The 21,888-nt window shown below is 47.5% G+C and overlaps 1 protein-coding gene across 3 annotated transcripts in view; it reads left to right on the top strand.

Annotated features, from left to right (window-relative positions):
- SEZ6L (seizure related 6 homolog like) overlaps positions 1–21,661 on the top strand; it is a 161,282-nt gene extending 139,621 nt beyond the window's left edge. Inside the window, exons 10-17 of one of the 3 annotated variants that reach the window (XM_036993612.2) lie at positions 114–310; positions 5,849–6,043; positions 7,553–7,744; positions 11,473–11,667; positions 13,598–13,630; positions 15,483–15,597; positions 16,915–17,017; positions 19,513–21,661. In XM_036993612.2, the coding sequence (XP_036849507.2) occupies positions 114–310; positions 5,849–6,043; positions 7,553–7,744; positions 11,473–11,667; positions 13,598–13,630; positions 15,483–15,597; positions 16,915–17,017; positions 19,513–19,542 (1,060 nt within the window). In that variant the 3' untranslated portion in view covers positions 19,543–21,661. The remainder of the gene's footprint in view (positions 1–113; positions 311–5,848; positions 6,044–7,552; positions 7,745–11,472; positions 11,668–13,597; positions 13,631–15,482; positions 15,598–16,914; positions 17,018–19,512) is intronic. The other 2 variants (XM_036993613.2, XM_036993614.2) reach the window with 2 other exon arrangements.
- The last annotated feature ends 227 nt before the right edge of the window (positions 21,662–21,888 follow it).

Raw genomic sequence — 21,888 nt, forward strand, 5'->3', positions numbered from 1 at the left:
ACACACAGTATGTCTCAAGAAAGTGTGTGTTGCCGGAAAAAAAAATAAAGGCTTTTGTTGCATGACCATCACCAGGCTTCATGAGAACCCTCCTTTTCTCTCCGCCCCGGAAGCCTGAACCTGAGCAGCAGTGACATCCTGACCATCTACGACGGTGACGAGGTCACGCCCCACATTTTGGGGCAGTACCCTGGGAACAGTGGCCCCCAGAGGCTGTACTCCTCCACGCCGGACCTCACCATCCAGTTTCGCTCGGATCCAGCCGGCCTCATCTTCGGGAAGGGCCAAGGATTCATCATGAACTACATAGGTAGGTGTTTCATCTGGTGAATTTCTGCTTTGTGTTTGATGATTTTCTCTAGACATGTCTTTTTCTGGGGGTGGGGGTGTTGTGCTACACAGATCTTTTAATATATTGGCACAGTAAATATATGTGGTTTTTAAGGACTTGGGCTCTTCAGTCACAAGGACCAGGGTTGGAGTCCTAGTCTTCCCATCAATGGCTGTGTGACTTCCCCAGGTTGCTTACCCCCTCTGAACCTCCTTTTTGTCATCTGTAAAATGGGAATAGGGATACCTCCTCCACAGGGTTGATGTCAGGACTTGGGTAGATAATGCCTCATAACTTGAAGATCCATCGTGTTTCATTTCTCGTCAAGTGGGACTTTATATTTGCATCTTCTCAAAGAACATTGCCACCGTCTTGCCTGAACTGACGCTCGGCCCCCACCCGCCTGAGGATTCCTCTCCGCGGCAGCTCCCTCCGGGGCAGACAGCCCTTCCTCACCCACCTCCTGTGCTTTAGGACGAGCAGGTGCAGGGGGCGTCTCTCTGCATCCTCACTGTGGCTTCAAAACCGTATCTCTCCCCTTCATCTTAAAAACAAAAACCTGTAACTGAAGTCCAGCTAAGTTCACACTTGATCATCCGATACCCTCTTCTTCCACCTCGCTCCCCGGTTTACTCACTGTAACTCCCCCTGATTCATTGCTGGCTCCATCACCCTCCTCTGCTCAGCCCAGGAGGGTCCCGAGCTCCATTTGGAGCCTGTCCTCCCCTCCGTCTACACTCCCCTACTGTGTGTTCTCATCCAGTCCTGGGGCTTTAAACACGTGCCCCCCGAGCCTGGACCTCTCTCATGAACCCCAGATTCATCCATCCAACTCCTGGCAACAACCCTCTTGCACATACCTAATTGCATCTGAGGTTTAACACAGGCAAACAGAACTATTTCTCTCCCTGTCTCCCCACCACGGCCACCCGACGGCTTCTCTGCTCTCTGCCCATCCCAGGAGGTGGAGCCCCAACTCTCCTGGCTTCTCAGGCTGCCTCCTCTTTCCTTGCCCCATGCCCAATCCATCCTCTCAACCCAACCTCCAAATATGCCTCAAATCCAAGCACTTTCTCCATCTTCCCCTGACCATCACTCTCATCCAAGCTGCCATCATCCCCAGTGGTCAGGGGACAGGAACACCGTAAGGTCTCACCCATCCTAGTCCTGGAAGGGACTGAAATTGACAGTGCAACTGGTCCAAGCCTGTTGTGTCACTGCACAAGCAGCCCTGGACCCCGGAGGGTAAGGGACTCGCTCACCGGGAGTGGACCTGGGGCTCCCACCCTGGCTTCCTGGCTCCCAGCTCTTAGGGTTTCTTCATCCCCAATATTCTTGCCAGTAGCAGAGAACATGGGAGATACACGGGGGTAATTAAGACCTAAGTTCTTCTGGCATCCCAAATGCTGGGTGATTGCATCCTGAGGATTTCAATGGGCAGGATTCAGCCAGCAATTGGGGGACTTGCTTGCACCCCCCTCCCCAGGAGCAAAGTTGACATCCTGAGTTCCAGCATGAAACAGGGAAAAGGCGGTTTTATCCTGCCACATCTCCCTGCTACCACCCGCACCACCAAGGACCCTCTGGCTTGCGTAAGATACCATGTCATTGGTTCTTTCTTCCCCTCAGCTTGACGCTTGGCCCATCTCTATTACTGTAACTGTTGTCTGGGTACCACCTCCTGCCTCCAAAATACTTCCCTGGCTGTTGGCATCTCAAAGAGCCTATGCATGTGTAAGTAAGACGCTTGCTTTTTTCATTTCCAGCTGGTGGACGTTTCTCATCCCTGCCTGCTCTGCTCGAGCGCTGATCTTCTCTTTCATGTTTCTCAGGGTCCTTCTTACCCTTGATGGTGCTGCTAAGTATTTTCAGGCTGTTTCCGCTGCTATTTCCCGTGGGCTCTCCCCTCTTTCCTAGGTGGTGCCCTGGGTATAGGGGCACAGCACATGCTGGCTGTCCAGGCAATGCACCCTCCAAAGTCGGCTGCCTTTGGAAGAAGAATTTCTGGTGACGCGGCTTCCATCTGTCTCCTTAGACTTCTCCTCCTCCGCGCTCCCCCGCCCCTGCCGGTTGGAAGATGAGGTCATAGTGTTGCTCATTTGTCTCCTCTGGTGACTGAGTCGGTCTTTCAAAACTGCACCCAGCTTGATAGCAGAAAGCTGACTCCATCCAAGGCTGCTCAAGGTTGACCAGAAAGTCTGGCCAACGTCCATCTTGGCAACATCTTGAAGAGGAGGGTGCTCTTGTTAATTGAAGCTGAAACTCAAATTTGTGTGACAATTTGATGTTGGCAAGCACTCTTGCATATATTGTATTTATTTCATCTTCAAATGCATTGTCTCCATTTTCCAGGGAATTTGGCTCACAAAAATCTCTCTACATCTCTTCTGCGCTAGGCCCTGTGCTAGGTGCCGGGACATAGGAATAAATAGAATGCTGTCCCTGCCCTTGGCCCAGCTAGTGAAAAAGGGACAGACTGTTTGCAGTGTCAGGATCATGCGCGGATGCTGTGAGAGAGGCCAGCACAGGATTTCAGAGGTCACGTCCCAGGGATACACAGCCTGGTTAGCGCGGGTAATACAAAAAGAGAGAAAACATTTCCATTTGTTCTTATTTCTGTTGAAGAAGCACGTGGATAATTTCACAAGAAAGGCAAGTAGGCCTCTGTGTTTAGTTTTGATTGTGACTATCCGTGTTGAAGAGCACATTGGAAAGAATTCAGAGGAGGCCATCCCTGTCGTCAGTGGAGAAGAATGCCATAAATGATCCGTGATGTCTGCTACGGCCTGGGAGACGTATATGCTCTCCCGGGCCTGGATTTGACCAGATACAGATGCAGTTCCCATTCAGGAGGGGGACCGGAGGGAAGGGTGAGGGGTTTCTGTGGTCACCCAGAGAATTCTGGAGTTCCTAGATTGATCTCAAGGCCTAAACCCAGCTCTGGAAGGTAATCAAGACTTACCTGCTCTGACTGCTGTCAGAATCTTCCGTAGGAGCGCTCTGGGCTTACGTGGTTCTGACCGTCCATAATCCGCCTTTGCACAGACAAAAGCAAAGGTCAGTTCTCCTCACTGTTTCTTGTGCTTTGCTAATGTTTGTGGCCAAGTACCTGGGAGGGAAAGGGATAAAAAAGCAGAGATGAGCAGGCAGTGTTTTCAAAGGGCTATTAGTCACTTGTGGGTTTATTCCTCTCATCCTAAAATAATAAATAAGCTCCACAGTAAATAATCCTACAATAATAAATAAGCTCAGCTAAACTCAAATGGAAAATGGTGGCATGCATTAAGTGCATTTGGGTATTTCTTTTGTCCAGAATTTGGACCACGGTGCTGACCTTGACTGTAGAGTTGGAACCGTGACTTCAGATCCCTGTATTTCTAGTGCCTGGCATGTGGTGTGTGCTCACAAAATCTTAGTCAAGCAAACCAGTAAGTCCATATAACGCATCTTAGTGTTCATTTCAAATCCTGCACATTAATTAGTTTTCACATTGCCCTTAGGGATAGACAGGGTTGTGATTCTTGTCTCTGTGATTGATGACAAGGCTCAGAGATGTTTATTGACATGACTGGAGTCACACAGCTTCTAAAAGAAAGAAGGAAAGAGAAAAGAAGGGTAGTTCTCCAATTTGTAGACCAATTTTCTCATACTTAGAAAAGTTAAGAAGCCCATAAGGGCAGATAATTCCAGAACCTTCACCTTAGGTAAACATGCAGATACCTGAATCAGGGTCTCTTGGATGGAGTCTAGGAACTGAAGGACAGGGAGGCTAAGAGACTTAGCCAAGGCCACTGAATTAGTAAACAGTGGGGACCAGATTTGAGTCGAGACGTTGCTACATGGTGGCAGCAACTGAGTGATCACAAATGTAGTGAATGCCAGAGATGGCAGGTCCCACGGGAATGTGTGGCTATGTTGGCTCGGATGATAGAGTCAGACAAGTAAAGCTTTCTTGGTCTCAAAGCATTTGGCACAAGACACACCACATATCCAGTATTTCCCCCCGATTCTCCCCTTTCATCCATAGTTTGAGCACTTGCAGCTGTGTCCCAAATCCAGGGCTTGGCTGATTTTTTTTTCAAAGACCTAAAAATAGAGGCTCCTGTTCCCCATTAAGCAATTCTAGAAGCCGTTTCCCTCTCCCCTTCATCTTGCAGACACCCATGAGATCGCCTTTCCCTTTCCCCATATAAAATCATGATGAAATCCCAGGAAAATCCACTGCTGGTTTCTCAGAATGACTTTCCTGCAGACAATGGAGGTGCTTTGCTTTCCCCAAAAGCACATGAGAACTGCAAATTAATTATACAACATAATTAGCTGTCTTCTCAAAATCTGTGCAGTGGGCACTTGGAAGCAAGAATAGCAATAGTGGGCTTTGGATTGCTGCCTTAGTAATGAGAGTTTGCAAAAGGAAAAACAGGGGAAGACACATGATAATAAGCTATGGGTAGCATTTTCTGGATTCACTGGTGATATGCAATGTGATTTGAAGAATGCACTAATAATTATTTTTAGTAGTTAAATATTTATCTTAATAATTAAATATCTTTATATGTACTATAAAAATATCTATTACTAATCTATCAAACCCTTCAAATTACAGGCATTCTTAGAATGAGGCTGAGTGTATTAGCTACCTATTGCTGTGTAACAAACTACTCCCCCAAATTAGCAATTAACATTGATTGCCTCACAGTTTCTGTAGGCCAGGAATTCAGGAGTTAATGCTGGCTGATTCTGGCTTGGGGTTTCTCATGAGGCTGTAGTCAAGACGTCAGGGAGGACTACAGCCATCTGAAGGCTTGACTGGGGCTCCACTTCCAAAATGGGACACTCAAGTGGCTGTCAGGTCAATGCCAATTGTTGGCAAGAGGCCTCAGCTTCTCTCCACGTGGATCTCTCCACAGAGCTGCTTGAGCATCCTTATAACATGGCAGCTGCTTCCTCCACAGACAGTGATATAAGAGAGAGTAGGGAGAAAGCCTTAATGTCTTTTTCGACCTAGCCTCGGAATCGCACACCATGACTTCTGCAATAGCATATTGGTTACACACGTCAGCCCTGTTCAGTGTTGGCAGGAACTACACAAGAATATGAACCCCAGGAGATGAGAATAACTGGGGGCATCTTGTAAGTTGGCTGCCCCATGAGGCAGGCACTATCATGATTATGCTCTCATGAAAGTCGAAGAACCTGAGACACAGAGAGAGGTTATTGTACCCCAGTCACATTGCTAGTAAGTGGCAGAGCAGAGCTAGGATTTTATCTGACTGTAAAGCCTCAACTGACATCAATAAACAAGAGAATGCTGGGTAAGTTTAGTGGCCTACAGGAAGGGATCACTGTAAAGTCTCTTTACAGAAGAGTTCCCACAGTGTAAGGTATTTTGGAAGTGTCTTCCTTCCTTCTGGAGGCTTTTTCTTCTATTTGCTCTTCCCTCTGACATCCTTAAAGGGAATCTCCCCAAACAAACAGGCCACCTCCCCATCGAAGGATGATGTTTTTGTTTTAAAGAGGTGTCAAGGAATGACTCCTGCTCAGATTTGCCTGAGATCCAGAACGGCTGGAAAACCACTTCTCATACGGAGCTCGTGAGGGGAGCCAGAATCACCTACCAGTGTGACCCTGGCTACGACCTCGTGGGGAGTGACACCCTCACCTGCCAGTGGGACCTCAGCTGGAGCAGCGACCCCCCGTTTTGTGAGAAAAGTAAGAATAGTCTTGTTTTCTTCCTCTAGGTCAACAGCGGCCCATCCCTCCCGTGGAGTGCTTTCTGTGTGGGTGTGGTGGGATTATTTAACATAGAACCAGGCCCCCCTCCTACTCCACTAACTCGTTACCACTGCTCACAAATGTCATTTTGTAGCCCTAGAACAGAGATCTCAGATGCAGGTGCCTTCAGAAGCCTGGCAGATAATGTAAATGAGTGAAATAGACAGGGCAGGAGACAATAGGGAGTGGTGTAGACTGCGGTAGATGGGAATGTATGTAACCTGTGAAAAAACATCATTCAAATTGAGGTCTTTAAAATACTGGTAGTAGCCAAGCAAAACAAATCTCAGTTGGACCTTGGAGCCCCCATTCAAAATCCCTGTAATGGGTAACCAACTCCATCCAGAGAGTGTCTATCCTGGTCCTCTCCTGGCTCCTTCTCCCAGCGCCCCTCAGGACCACAGGCCAGGCATGTCTGGTGACAGCTGAGTTGAATATCTTGACAAAAAAGAAGTGCTTCTGGTTTCTCTTCTGGTACTTTGGTAGCAGGGAGAGGAGCTGTGTATGGAGGTGGCCTCTTCCCCCAGCTGTTTGCTTCCTTCCTCTTACTTAAAGCTCTAGTCTTCAACTCTCTTACTGTGAGTCTTTGGTGATACTTTGGTAGACTTATCAACATGACTTGATTTACCAGTTGCACAATAAGAAATGCTAAGTGTGAGCAGAGAAAGAGGGTACAATTCCTGACATAAATATTCTAGTGTCAAAGAAAATTTATTACAATTGTGAGGACCATGAAAGAACCTGCTAGAAGTCCACAAAATCAGCCACACAAACAGTTAGCGTGTGTATGGGTGTTTTACACATATGTATGTGCATGTATGTGTGTATGTGCCACGGATATACAGACATGTATAGGAATATATAAAGAAATAGTCACAGATATGGCTATTTTTCTATAATAAGGGTCAATTTATACAAAACTGCCTTGCAACTGCTGTTTACCCAACTCTGAAATACGGATAACTTTGCATATCACCCATGTTGTTTACTTCATTCTTTTCTCATTGGTTTATTGTGGTTTATCTATGTTGATTTTTTTTCATTAAAAAGTAATGAGTGGTTCTTTTATTATACTCAGGCACTAAAAAGAAAATAGCAAAGGCGTCCCTCACTTTGTTCTCTTTTGCAGTTGCTCAGGATTTCATGGAATGGCTGTTTCTTTTTTAACTATTCCCCTGTTAGAGAATTTGCATTATTTTTCTGTTTCAGCCATTACAACTAATGGTGCAGTGTACCACTTTGCACATACATCTTTGGGCCCTGATGCAAACATTTCCAGTGTCTCTCATCCCGGCCTGTTCTCCAGCCATCTCCGATGCACACAGATGCATCACCTTCCAAACAGGAAAAGACCTAAGCAAACTTTCTAGATCATTCTTTAGTACTGAGCAAACCTGTAATAGTAAGGGACCGAATGCCCACTTGGTCTGCTTTCATCCTGTGTAGTTATGTACTGCACCGACCCTGGAGAAGTGGACCACTCGACCCGCTTAATTTCGGATCCTGTTCTGCTGGTGGGCACCACCATCCAATACACCTGCAACCCTGGCTTTGTGCTGGAGGGGAGCTCTCTTCTGACCTGCTACAGCCGTGAAACCGGCACTCCCATCTGGACGTCTCGCCTGCCCCACTGCGTTTGTGAGTCCTGTTTGTCAGCTTGCGGGAGGCGCAGGTTTCCTCTTACCCACGGTGGAGGGCGGGGCTGCTTGCAGGAGCCATTCCACCCTTTGGGCGCATTCTCTGTTATTGCTATCACACAATAGCTAGCACAGATCGAAGGCATGAATACTGTAACATTGACAGGAAACGTATCAGACTCTGCGCTAAATCCTTTGCCAAATGTCCCTCTCTGCTTCCTGGAGTAGCCGTGTGGGTGTGGCATGTGGTCTCCATTTTCAGAAGCGGCTACTAAGGTTCAGAGAGGTAAAATCATTGCTCCAGGCCACACAGCGAGTTCAAAGTAGAGACCAGACCTGCCTGACTCGGCTGAAAACGGAGCAGTCCGCAGGGACAAGCAGGCTGGGTTTAAACTCTCTTCGGCCTCATCTGCGTGGAGCCCCCAAAGCAAATGTTTGGTTTAAAAAACACTCTGGGGGTTTCTTACCCGTAAAACCTCATAAAAGGCTTCCAAGGGCTCTCTGAGGATGGAGAAGTTGCTCCTCTTCCCAGGCAGAAGAGGTGGAGAGCCGTGGTCCAGGGTCGCAGCCTTGAGCGTGTGGGGGTCAGCTGGGACGCTTTAGGAGTCCCTGGGGATCCCAAGGCAGCTGGCTGGGATCGGCCTGGGTGGCGAGGTTTTGTGAAGCTCCCCAGTCTCTCTCTCGTGCAGCTAGCAATCAGCACCTCTGCTGAAGAGAACCGGGAGGCTGCCCTGAAGGCCCAGAAGCCTCCCGCAATGTTGGGAGTTTAGAAGCCATCAGCAGCAGTACTATTTTATGTGGGTGGGTTGTAAACAGTCCCATTCAGGGTACAGCCAGCTCGAACTCTAGATGCTGCAAGTAAGACTACATCAAAATTAAAAGCTCCTGCACAGAAAAAGGGAGAACTTTATTATTCTGTTTTCACACCAAACAAGGAATGTAGAACCACATGCCCTGTGTTCCATCTGCCCCTCTAGGCTGAGTCCTAGAATTTCACAGCTGGAGGGAACCCGGGAGGTAAAATACTGTACAACTGAGAGGTAATTTGGAGATAAGATACAACTGACCCTTTTTACAGATAATAATAGTCATTACTGATTGTTAAGACATTTTGCTAGGCCATTATGTGTATTTATGAATGTATATGAATATGTGATGCAGTATGTATATATGTGTGTATGTGTGCATATATATTAAGGAAACTAAAGCTCAGAGTGAAAGACAGGTAATAATTACCATTTACTGCACGTGTAAAACACATTGCAAAGCAGATTTTATACATACACACAGTTGACCCTTAAATAACACAAAGGGCAGGGGCACTGACCCTTTGCACCATTGAAAATCCACGCATAACTTTTGACCCCTCCAAAACTTAAGTACTAATAGCCTCCTGTTGACCAGAAGCTTTACCAATAACATAAACAGTCGATGAGCCCATATTCTGTGCATTATATGCATTATATACTGTATTCTTACAATAAAGTCAGAAAAAAAAGAATGTTTCTTCAAATCATTGCAAATCTCCAAAATTTTTTCCAATATATTTATTGCAAAAAATTTGCATATAAGTGGATCCATGTAGTTCAAACCTGTATTATTCAAGGGTCAACTGTACGTATATAAGTAAATGTGTGTGTACGTGTGTGTAAAAGAAACAGACTCAAAGGAAAATATGGTTAAGGCCCATATTCGTGGGCAGAGCTAGGAGGTAAATTGGGGGCTCCAGTCTCTGCATCCACTGCCCCTTCACCCAGCCTTGCCCCTGCCCTCATCTCACTGTGAGTGGCAGGGTGCAAACCCATGCAGGGACGGCCCAGAGGTATTGTAGCCTGTGGCCTTAAACCCCTACCCACAGCCTCGTCCCCTCCTAGTCTCCAGACCTTTGGGCCAAGTTCACATTTCTCTTAGCGGTTGAATTACATCCCCTGAGAAAAGATGTTGAAGTTCTAACCCCCAGTTCCTGACACTGGAACCCTTTTTGAAAGGAGGGTCTTTGCAGATATGATCAGGGAAAGGTGAGGGTGTGCTGGATTAGCATGGGCTTGAACCCAGGGACAGGTGTCCTTGTAAGAAGAGGGAAATTTAGACCCAGACATAGGGAGGCTGCCGGGTGGTGACAGAATTCCGGCGGGTGCAGCTACGCCCCCTAGAAGCTGGAAGGGGCAAGGAAAGGTCCCCACACAGGTTTTGGAGGGAGCGTGGCCCCTCAATGTCACATTTCTAACCCCCAGAACTGTGAGAGAATAAATCTCGGGGTTTCTTAAGGTGCCCAGTTTGTGGCACGTCGTGAAGGCAGACCAGGACACAAATGCTGTTCCGCCTGCCTCCTGGCGACTGTAAAGGACAATCAGAATTACTGAACTGAGTTGCTCAAGTGGCTGAGACCCAGAGATGAAAAGCTATAAATAAAAGCTTATTTAAAAGTACTGAGAGATGGAGATAAGATTTTTAAAAATAAAAAAAAAGACACCTCACTAATGAGGCACAGCCTCCAAAGACCGTCTGGGCTGCAGCAGTGGCTGCTGGGTCTCCGGGAGGCTTGCCTCCCTCACTCCCTCCCTCTGGGGCCGCCGCACCCGAAAATCTCAGCCCAGGATCTGCAGCTCACGGGAGAGGGCTTCCCTGACACCCATGCTAATGAGTTCACGAGCCGAGCCAGGTGTCGGGAGACACGCCACCCTCCCAGAAGCCTGAGGAAGAGCCCAGCGTGTGGTTCCAGCAACGTGAGAGGCAGGAGGCTGTCAGAGATGATACGGAAGGCAGGGGACAGTCAAATGCTAGCAGCGAGGTGCGGGAGCTAGAGGGAGATTGTACAGGGTATTTTTAAGGACGAAGCTGTTGGACACAAAACAGCTTTAAAATGTTTCCTCTGCTGAACAAGGGGAACAGGCCCGTTTGTTGAGCACTTTTGATGTTCAAAGGCCCTTCCCAACATTAACACATTTCACCCTCACAAAAGTGCCTGGCTGGTACAAGTGTCCACTTAAAAGCAGACAAAGGAGGCCCAGAGGGGGTGAGTAGCTTTCCTGAGGTCACACAGCAGAGAAGGGGCAAACCCTTGATTCCTGCTCAAGCCTGACTAACCCCAAAAGCTTCATTTCCCACCTCATCACTGCCACCTCAGCCTCAGAGGGAAGCTCTGGTGTTCCACTGCTGACCAAGCTCCCCCCCAAGCAAGTCCATGGAGCAGGCAGAGCAAATTGTATACAATCTGGTCTCCTACAGCCTTTGTCACAGAAGCTTACTCACAGGCTTAGTTTGGCTGGGTGGGCATAAGGTGAGAAGCAGGAAGAATATTTCATAATTTCACACCACCATCCATCATTCCCTGAGTACCTATACATGCCAAACATTTTACATTCATCTTACTCAATCTTCCAGATCCCTGTGGAATACGTACCACTATTAGTCCCTTTTTACTGACAAGGAAACTGAGTCTCAGAGAGGGTGTGGCTCTGGCTGGAGGTCACTGTGTCAGTAAGTAGCAGAACCCAGATTCTAATCCAGATTCCACATCCTAGTGCCTTCTACCGCGGCCCTGTGTGCCCAGAGCTAGGAGAGTGAAAGGTGAGCTCGGCAAATTCTGTTTTTGACTCCTTTCGAGTGAGGCGGGGATGTAGAGAGACGGCGCTCGTGAGGGTGTGCAAGCCAGATCACATGCACTGTGAGTCAGCGTCCCTGAAGACCCGCACTATCTCATCAGAGCCCCTTCGGCTTGCCTTTCAGCGGAGGAGTCCCTGGCCTGCGACAACCCGGGACTGCCGGAGAACGGGTACCAGATCCTGTACAAGAGGCTCTACCTGCCGGGAGAGTCCCTCACTTTCATGTGCTACGAAGGCTTCGAGCTCATGGGCGAAGTGACCATCCGGTGCATCCTGGGGCAGCCATCGCACTGGAACGGGCCGCTGCCCGTCTGTAAAGGTAACGGAGCTGCTCACGATGCAGGGGCTGAGGGACCAGGATACGTCAGGACCCGCTTGCTGGAATTCTGAATTTGCTCTCAACAGCAGAGCTACTGTATTTCATTCTATCTAAGATACCGCTGTTATTTTCTGCACCACTGAGAAAGAGAAAAAAATGCTGTCAATTAAACTATGGCACTCTGCCTTCTCCTTGCTGAGCATTTTTATTTTTACTTACTGAAAGAGCTTTTTCAAGTTTAGATTTTCATAAAGGAGAGCCATTCTGCTTTTGACTCCTGCTTCAACGGCGTGGCCTCCACGTTTCTTGCCTCTTGCACCCGCTTCTCACAACCACTGGGTTCCCAAGGGTTAGGAGGGCTGCTCCCCTGTTCTGATGCCCAGGCTGTAATGCGCTCACAGGCGTCGTGAGCGCCACCTGGTGGCATCGATAAAACACAGCTTGGATGTAAGTCACCCCCATCTCAGAGAGGGTAAAAAGAGGGGAAACGGACTTCAGTTATCAATGAAATATACTCATCATTGAAATTAAGTTGCAACACATTCAGTGAGATTAGGATCCATTTATCTAGGTCTTTGAGGTAATTAATGTTGATATCCTAAATACATTCAATGCTTTTTAGGCTAGTGGATCTTAACATTTTGAAGCATTAATATCCCTTGGAGAATCAGGTAGAAAGCTCAGAATTCTCTCCCCAGGTAAAACAGAAGCGTGCAGTTTTCAATTTCTACTTGGGAACCTGAACAGCAGATCCCCAGATGCCTGACTGCCCACACTGTAAGGGATACACATTCAGTGCCTCCTTCTAGGTCTAATATCCATGGGGGACGGTGCACGCCACGCAGGCAACCAAAGTCCAGCTCCTCTTGGGTGAGAAGCAACTACCCCAGGATTTCCATTTCCCTTAGGCCCTAGTTCCAAAGATACCTTCAGTTCATTAGCTAGTTAGTGAAATAGCTTTACCAATGGTTCTGTTGTCATCCCGTAGTAGTGGCATAAGTCAGAGAGACTTTGACCATGACAATTATTAGATTGTCATTAGGTAGAATATGAGATAACTGGGCCTTTGGTGGCCACCCGCTCCTGCTCCCATGTCATGAAATCTTTTATGTAAGCCCCTCCCCCTGGGGTCTTGAATCCTTGACACCCGTTGTGTGAGCATTATGTTTTGTGCTCAGCTATCATATAATGTCTTTGATGCCAAAGCATGGAGATGCTAATCCCACCATCTTGAACTTGCAGAGAAGTTTTACAGGGACTATAGGGAAATGAGTGGATTCCAGGGAGTCCTAGTCTGTGCAGTGAATGAAAAGAGTTGTATAAGAAATATAAATTCTAGTCAAATAAATATGGAATGAAAGTGAAATTAGAAAGGTCCATATATACATGTATTTCAAAGCAGGAAAACAGTTTCACCACCGGCTGCATTTTGGATTTGGGGTTGTGTCTTCAGCCTCACTGTTCAGCAGCCTTTGTCCTACCCGGAAACAAAGAAAGGCCAGAACTGCGTAGTGGAGAGCAGAGGCTAGAGAAGGCCAGGCAGTCGGGGTGTAATCCTGCCTCCATCACTTAGCAGTGATGCCAGAGAAGTCACTTCACCTCTCGGCACCTCTGTTTGCTCATCTGTAAGATGGGGGTGATACAGGAATCTACCTAACAGACTGTTGTGAGGATTAGATGAGCAGCTGTGTGTATGCAAAGCTCTCGGCACCTATTTGACAGAGAGTGAGTGTTCAGTGATTATTCACCATTACTGCCGCTGACCTTCCATAGCCAGGCATGCCCACTCTCTTTCCCACCAGCCCCCAGTAAATAGCACTGACTTCATCCAAGTGTGGCATATGGGCGTTTGCTCCCAATTTTCGGGGGTGTCATTTCCAGCAGAGTAAACTCACTTAACATTAACTGATGTTTCCAATTTCTTTTTCAGTTAATCAGGACAGTTTTGAACACGCTTTAGAAGGTGAGTTCCCTGACAAAAAAAAAATCCAGTAAGTCAAGCTAATTGCAGAAAATGAGGGCAGCTCCTTGGATATCCTTATCTGAGTGCTTCAGAAACATAAGCAAGAATTGTGCCTTCACACTGCTGAAGATAATTTCAAAAGAAATGATATTGTACAGAAAAAAAAAAATCATTGAATTGGCAATGTAGGTCCTAACTACGACCTGAAAGGGGTGTGGTGCCAGTTCTGTTCATGAGGCCGGGAAAGTCTGGGGGTCCGCATGCCCGAGAAAGGCACGCTCCTGCTGTGAGACTTTTCACCCACACGGGACTGTGCTGGGAAACTAACCCCAGAGCTGCCTTGCCTTCTTTGCTGAGTATCCTACTGGTTTGGGGAAGGAAAGGTCTGCCCAGGGAGCTCTGGGTGCCTTCGCCTCAGTTTTCTTGTCCCCAACACTCCTGTCCCTGTACCCGCCTTGTTTTCTGTCCTCCATTCATTAGGAATCACCAAGGGTGATTTGTTCGTGTGGAACAGGTGCTGAGGGCTCTCCGGGCTTCAGTTTTTGTTTCGGTTTTGTGGTTCCTTCCTTTTTGACTTGCCGTATGTAAAATGTCCTGCATTCTGTACATATTCTCCATGTAGTTTGGTACAAAATCACTCCCCCGGGCTGTGATGTGAGGAAAATTATATAGATCGTTTCCTTTTTCTTTTTTTTAAGTTTGAACTCATTAAGCACTTTTTATTATTATTTTTGAAGTCACTTAGCTTTCTGACAATGAATAATTCACTCAGAATGTGGGGCTATAGGAATTACATTTCATTAGTTGCTTTCTCTTGCAACAGATGACATTTTAATCTAAGTAGCCAGAGTCGGGGTACAAATTCAGGGGCTGGGGAAGCACATATTAGTCACTCCATTGAGAAGAGGGGGAGTGTTTGGTGGTGCTGGTCTCCATTCAGGAATCTCTTTACTAACTGTCACCCACCAGTGAACCATGAGGATGTCTCAGAGGCCTGGGTTGCTCAGAGATTATGAGTGCCCCTGGAATGTCTTGTGCTCATGTATTTATCCTGGGTGTTAGGATCAATTTTTCAGACCCAGAGACCAGTGGTTAATGGATTCTAGGTTGTCATAGAGCTGCTCCCTGTTAGACGTGGCCGTGGAGAAGAGCAGGGGAAATCTGGAGGCCAGCTGTCTGGAAGAGATGTGAGGTCTCCCTTCAAGCCATGCTGGGAAGACACCCCCAGCCCCCACAACAGCCACCATAGTTCTTGCAATTTCCACAAACCACGGGCAGGTGGCAGGAGGCTCCGGGGAGGCCAAGAGGGTCACCCGAGAGTGTGCAGCTGTGGCCCCTGACAATCGAAACCGGGTCTTCCCGGCTGGAGGTGTCACTGGGGAGTGCACCCTGGGAAGTGACCCAGCTGCCCTGTGCCCTGGATGTCTCCGTGAGCAGTTCTGGGAGGTGCCCACCGCTTGGGGACAACGAGCTCCTGTTCTCCATGGAATGTCAGCAAATCTGCCTGCCCAGTTAGCACACCTGGGATTTCCTTCGAGTCTTCCCTTGGATTCGATTTTAGCCAGATTTCAACTGCACCCCCATCCCAAAAATGGGGATGGTACGATCCGGATGAGTAGAGTGTAACTCTCAGTAGCGCCCTGCGACCACCCTTTGTTGCAGAGAAGCAGCACTATTTTCTCTAGGCTCTGCTTCATCTTCCCTCTGTAGATGGTTGTCTAAGTCTGAAGCCCTGTGGTGTCAGCTCTTTGAGTGGGTGCAGAACTGGGAGGGCCGGTGCTCACCTGGGAGCCAGGAACCTGCTTAGCTTGAGCACACGGGACACGAGGGCCTCACCGGCTTGTGTGTTTAGTAGCAGAAGCGGCAGCCGAGACGTCGCTGGAAGGGGGAAACATGGCCCTGGCGATCTTCCTCCCGGTCCTCATCATCTCCTTGCTGCTGGGAGGGGCCTACATTTACATCACCAGGTAGGGGACTTCAGGATGGTGGTGGGGTGAGGGAGTTGCCACCTACTCAATGACCAGTGCACTGGGGGACCGGGCATTTCACCTCTCTGAGCCTCGGGGTCTCCTCCTGTAGCCTGGGGACGGGGGTTTTGTATGATTGGCAGATGGTGTGACTCAACTCAGCTCCTGGAGAGCTACGTATATGGATCATCTACCAGCCCTGTGTGGTAGGAGAGCTGTCTCTGCAGCAGCAAACAAGATATCACTACCCCTGACCTCTAGGAGCTATGGCTCAGTGGGGGAGAGAGTTCATGCTGCAGGCCCTCGGACTCAGGACTGATGGCATCACCCATTCATTCATTCATTTATTCAACAAATACGTATTGACAGTCTAACATGTACCATTGTTCCGAGTATTGAGGGCTGTGGAACTTGCCTTTAATCAAGGAGGAAGATATTCAGCCATGGCCAGGATATTCACTAATTCATTTAAATTCACAATTATGGAGCACTAACTATGTGCTAGGCAGTTTTCTGAGCTCTGGGAACATCACTGTGAACAAAACAGAAAGAAATCTTTAACACATAGGCCCAGGTTCTAATGGGGGAAGACAGACAATAAGCAAAGTATGTAAGGAAGGGAAGTAGATTAGAAGGTAGTAAGTGCAGGTAGAAAAAGAGAGCCAGGGTGGGGTGGTGGTTGCACCTTAAATGGGGTCGGTAGAGGGGGCCCCACTGAGAAATGACGCTTGTGTAAGGACTTGAAAACTGTAATAAGTAACCTAGGCAAATATCTGGTAAAGGATTCTAGGCAGAGGAGTGGCACATGCAAAGGTCCTGAGGCAGGCATTTCCCTAATATAAATGGTTCCTGCCTCATGGGGCTCAACAGTCTAGTAGGGAGAGAGGAGAAATACACAAAGTATAACACACTATGATGCACACCATGAAGGGAAGAGAGAGTGTGTGGTAACAGAGGAGCCGCCTTTAAATCGGTGGTCAGAGAAAGTGCTCAATAAATGCCCAGTTATTGCTGTTGCTTCTTGCACTACAGAGAGACTTGAATCACTATATGTGTGAAAACAAACGGAGCTCCACCCCCTCCCCAGCAAGGGGAGCACCAGGCTGTGGCCCTCACGGATGGGGCAGGAAGTTAAGAGCAGTTATGTCAGCTTTTACTCACGTGACCTCTCACCTACTCGAGGCTGTTTGCACACACCCTCCCAGTCCTCTGTGGAGGTTCTGGTGCTCAGGAAGTGACACCAGCTGCTCGCCTTCGGTATTGTAAGGTGTCTCCTAGTTGGGGAGAAGTAACCTCTCTGTTCTTTATTGTCTCCAGATGTCGCTATTACTCCAACCTCCGCCTGCCCCTGATGTACGCCCACCCCTACAGCCAGATCACCGTGGAAACCGAGTTTGACAACCCCATTTATGAGACAGGGGTGAGTTGGTTTCTCTTCTCTCCCCATGTCTCCCTCTTTGTCTGCTCCAAATTCTCCAGCATCAGAACTGAAAGTTTGATTTCCTTTGGCCCTTGATGCCCCTGGCAGAAAGGCAACAGCCGGTGGGTCTGTCTCAACCTGCATGCCCTCTGTTGAGATAACTGCTGGGAAAACCCAGCCCTCTTTGCAAGCCCATAACAAGCCTGTAATGCTGTTCAATCTTGGCAGAACAATCACAGAAAGAAGGGCCTGAATCAGAGACCCCTGGAGAGATGGCCAAGAAGGATCAGAGACCAGCTGTGACATGGGGGCCGCAGGCAGAATTCCCACACATCTTATTGAACTGCACGCCTTACTGAAAGGCAGTGCACAACATTCCCATACAGTGGCAGGCCTTGTGTGGGTACTAAAGACACAGTCATGAACTAAATGGATGTGGTCCTGACTTTAATGAGTATATAGTCTTGCAAAGGAGACAGCTGATAATAATAAATAAGTCCCATTGGCTGGGCACTTTAAATGCATAATCTTCTTGAATGCTTGTAACTCTTAGTGATAGATTCTGCAGTTATCTCTGACCAATGAGGGCACTGAGGTCCAGAGACGAAAAAAGGATTTGGCTAAGGCTGTACACAGCCAGAAGGCCCAGCCTGGGTGCAAACTCCAGCTGATGCTGTTAATCATTATACTATCCTACCTCCTCTGGCACTTCAATCAGACATGCCAATGAATATCTTGATTACAACAAATCATACTTTCTAAGGACATGAAGGAAACTGGACCGGGTGTTTCGAGAATGTATGATGGGGAACACTTGGGGAGGGGGGGTGGTCTCAGTTTGAGAAAGTGAGTAAAGCTGAGATACATTAAGTGGGTAGACCTAGGAGGTGGCTGAAGAAGATGCCAAGTAGAAGAGACAGCACGTGCAAAGGCCCAGAGGCTCATGTGAGAAACCAAAAGGCTGGCCATGATTTTGCCGAACCACAGTGCTTCCGATTCCCTGAATAATGATGCACAATCATCGCCCAATGTTTGGGGGGGCCTAAACTTGAGTTGTTCCTTGTCTCCACTCACTTTCCCTCACCTCCACTTCCTTTAACCTCCTGTGTTAGTTATCTACTGATTGTTACAATATTATTGCAAATTTAGGAGCTTAAAACAACACACATTTATTGTCTCATAGATTCTGTAGGTCAGGAGTCCAGGCACGGCTTAGCTGGGTCCTCTGCCTCAAGGCTCTCAGGCTCAGTCAAGGTGCTGGCCAGGGCTGCTGGCTCATCTGAGGTTCAGCTGGGGAAGGATCCACTTCCAAGCTCACATGGTTGTTGACAGCATTCAGCTCCTTGCAGGTTGTTGGACTAAGGGCCTCAGTTTCTTGCAGGTTGTCATCTAGAAGCCACCCTCAATTCCTTTCTGTGCAGCCCTCTCTGTAGAACAGCTCACAGTAGGGCAGCTTGCCTCTTCAAAAGCAGCGAGAGAGAATCTCCTCAAAAGATAGAAGTCACGATTCTATATAATATAAATATGAACGTGGCATCCTAGCACCTTTGCTGTATTCTGTTGGTTTTAGAAGCAAATATCAGGTCCTGCTCACCCTCATGGAGAGGGGATCGTACAAGAAAGTGACTGCCAGGAAGTTGGGATCATGGAGACCTCCCTAGAGTCTACCCAGCACACTCCCATCCACCAGGAAGCACAGACACAATCGCTAATCTGTGCTGACCCAGCAGGAACTGTAGACCCTCATTAAAGCCTGTGACAGTGACATCTCCTAGCGCCAAGCCTAGAGCAGCTCCCTGCTCCTCCGCTCTGGGGGCCTGGGATACGTTCCACACCATGAGTATTGGAGAAATTGAACCGGTTGCTCACCACCCACCCATTGTAGCCACTTCAGCTGTGGTGCTGGTAAGAAGAGGTCATATGTTACTTTACATCCTGTGTAGCTCATTTCCAAATGCTAACGAGGACCAAGCTAATAAATATAGCACTTCTGAAACTAGACTTTATTAATATGTATAAGTACGTATTAAGTATGTATAAGCATATTCATTACCTAAAGCTATAATGATGCTGGGTAACAAACAACCCCAAATTCAGTTGCTCAAGCAACATATGTGATTCGTTCATTAGTCTGTGGAGTGGTATTTCCAGCTGGTTCCAGCCACATGGTGGCTGCTGATTGGGCTGTACTCTCACGCTCACACATCTGGGGTTGGCTGGTTGTGGGCTGGGTCACTCAGCGCTGCTCTCCGTGTCCTTTGTTGGCTTGCTGGGGCCAAAGGCTATCACGTGGCCTCTGCTGATGGTGGTGGCAGGAGGGCAGGACACAAGCACTCTTCGGGCCCCCATGTGACCCATTTTCTTGTGACCCTTTGGCAGCAAAAGCGAGTCAGGGTGACTCGCTTCCAAAGTCACGCGGCCAGTGTTGTGGTGGAGCCATTCTTGGGTAACTCTACTGCACCGGGTTCGTCAGATATGTGTTCTCTCTCTTGCAGGAAACCAGAGAGTATGAAGTTTCCATCTAAAAAGAGCTACACCTGAGAAGGGAACGGACAGACACGAACTCAACTAGAACCTCCTCGAGAAATTCTTCCAGAGACCATGTGGCATTTGATTAAAACCCCAGAGTGTCGACTGTCTTTTCTTTAGACTCTTCATTGAAGATTTACTGTTTTCTTCCCTGTATTTATTATATTTAAAATTGAAATAGGTGTGGTTGGATGGATTGCAGCTGCAGCCAAGTTCATGCTACAGCCTCAATTCTGAAGGCAGGGGGAAGAACTGCAAAATGGCAAACAGCAGCAGAGGGGAAAACAGCAAAACCAGGCCGTTTCCCCATCCACAGTGCCACGCTACGGCTGCATCAGATTGCATGCATCTTTGGGATCCATGTCCATGATGTTTTTAGTACAAATTGAAACCCCAATATTTGATTGGAAAGGGTATTTCTTGTTGGATTAATTTGGGTTGGAATTTAGCCTGCTTCTAAAAGGCCTTGCCGCATCCCCTCCCACCCATATTCCTTCTGAAAGTAACCAAGACGTTATACAAACATTCTCTTTTACCACCCTGGCCTCACTGGATGTTGGCAAAATAAGATGTTTTCTTTCTAGAAAGGTGGTAAATGACAAAGGAAAATTTTCAGAGAAGATGAGTGGTCCGAGCATCCAAATGATAAATTGGGTAAGAAGGAACTTTGGGTGATGGAGTCGAGTTAATAAGATGTTGTTTTCTTGGATACTCCTTCAGTGGTGAAAGAACAGGTAATTTATGCTCCAAGTGCCAGGATCCATCACCTTGTTGAGCAAGGCCACCCTCAAGCTGTGATAACAGACCCACAGGCTTCGGAGGTACAGGCAGCTTCGCCCATAGTGATAAGGGTTTGTGCAGGTCGGGGTGCCGTGGCCTGAAATCCAGAGGTGAGCTCTGTTTTTCTCCTGGTGTGCTGGGATGCCTGAGCCCTCTAAATAAGGGAGTTCAAGGGCACTGTTTCTCTAAAGGCGTCACCTTCAGAATATATGTACAATCAAGTATCGCAGGGGAAGGAAGAATCCCGCAAAAAGAAACTGCCCTTCTGTTCTCCAAACTCTGCCCAGATGTTGGGTGGTGGTATGATTGCTGACTGTGGAGGTGCAGAGGAATGGGAACAGGGGGCTTAAAACCACAACTGAACCTGCATCAAACTATTTGAATACCAAGGAGGAGGGAAGGAGGAATTGCAAGCCAGAAAGGCATTCATAACATCTCATTAATGACAAAAGCGCTCTCACAGTTTATCAGGATCCTTTGGAGCCAACCCAGTGGGACTGGTGGGTTTGTGACCCTCAGGAAGACGCTTTCCTAAATACAGGTAGAAAGAGAAGGCCAGGGTGAGCATGCATGGAAGTTATGGTACGTACACATCACTTCCCTGGGACTGTCACCTCCCTGGTGGTGGCTCAGAGAGGCACACCGGCTTAGTGCTTTTAGATCTCTCTTGGATATCCCCAACATGCTCTCTAGAATTGTTTTAAATCAGCTGGTTTTCAAACAAGAAAAGACCATTCTGGCCATCATGCTTTTGGAAGAATGGCTGGGAATCCAGATTCTGTGTAGGATGCATCTGGAGCCGAATAAGCAGGTGGATCTGACATGCTCATAGCCTCCCCCAGCCAGGAGCTTGGACCTCAGTCTTGGGGCGGGGGGATCGGAGGCCCAGATATTTTCCTTCTGCCAGAAAAGAATTCCTGCATCTGTGCTGCTTAAGGCATGTGTTCATGTTGCACAGCAAGAGATCATTAAAGGCTGCTTTCTAGCCACCCAAAGCCTACCCCATTTTATTAAAGAACCGAAGGAGAAATGTTCCAGACCATTAGTAGGCGATGCTATGTTTGGAGAAAGATCAACAATGCAAATAATGTAATGGTTTTTTAAAAAGGCAAAATCCCATCTTTGCTTTTATTCCTATTTGGTGCATATTCTAACCCTAACCCTGCATCATCTGGAATGAAGGACTCTATTAATGATATTTAATTTTAGAACATACCATGGTTATGTGAAAACTAAACATCTGCCTTTCATAAAGACTGAAATAATACAAAATCTTTACTCTAACCCTGTTCCCTAAAACTGGCCAGGCCGTGGCCCAGGAATTCTTATTGGCTACTGAAGGTATAGAAAAGGTGTCAATGTTTTTTTTTTTCAGGATACTGTCGTCTTAGTAGTACAGCACCTATAACCATATTTTAAAAGTTTGTTTTAGCCTAAAAATGGATCATGTGAGCTGGACAATGTACAGTGTGACTGAAAAGACAGGTTGGTGTCTATTTTTCTTTTTAAAATATCTGAATGTGTATTTGTAATCTGTAAAGGAAAAACAAAAAATAATAACA

This window comes from Manis javanica, chromosome 15 (assembly GCF_040802235.1).
Source record: "Manis javanica isolate MJ-LG chromosome 15, MJ_LKY, whole genome shotgun sequence".
NCBI lineage: Eukaryota > Metazoa > Chordata > Mammalia > Pholidota > Manidae > Manis > Manis javanica.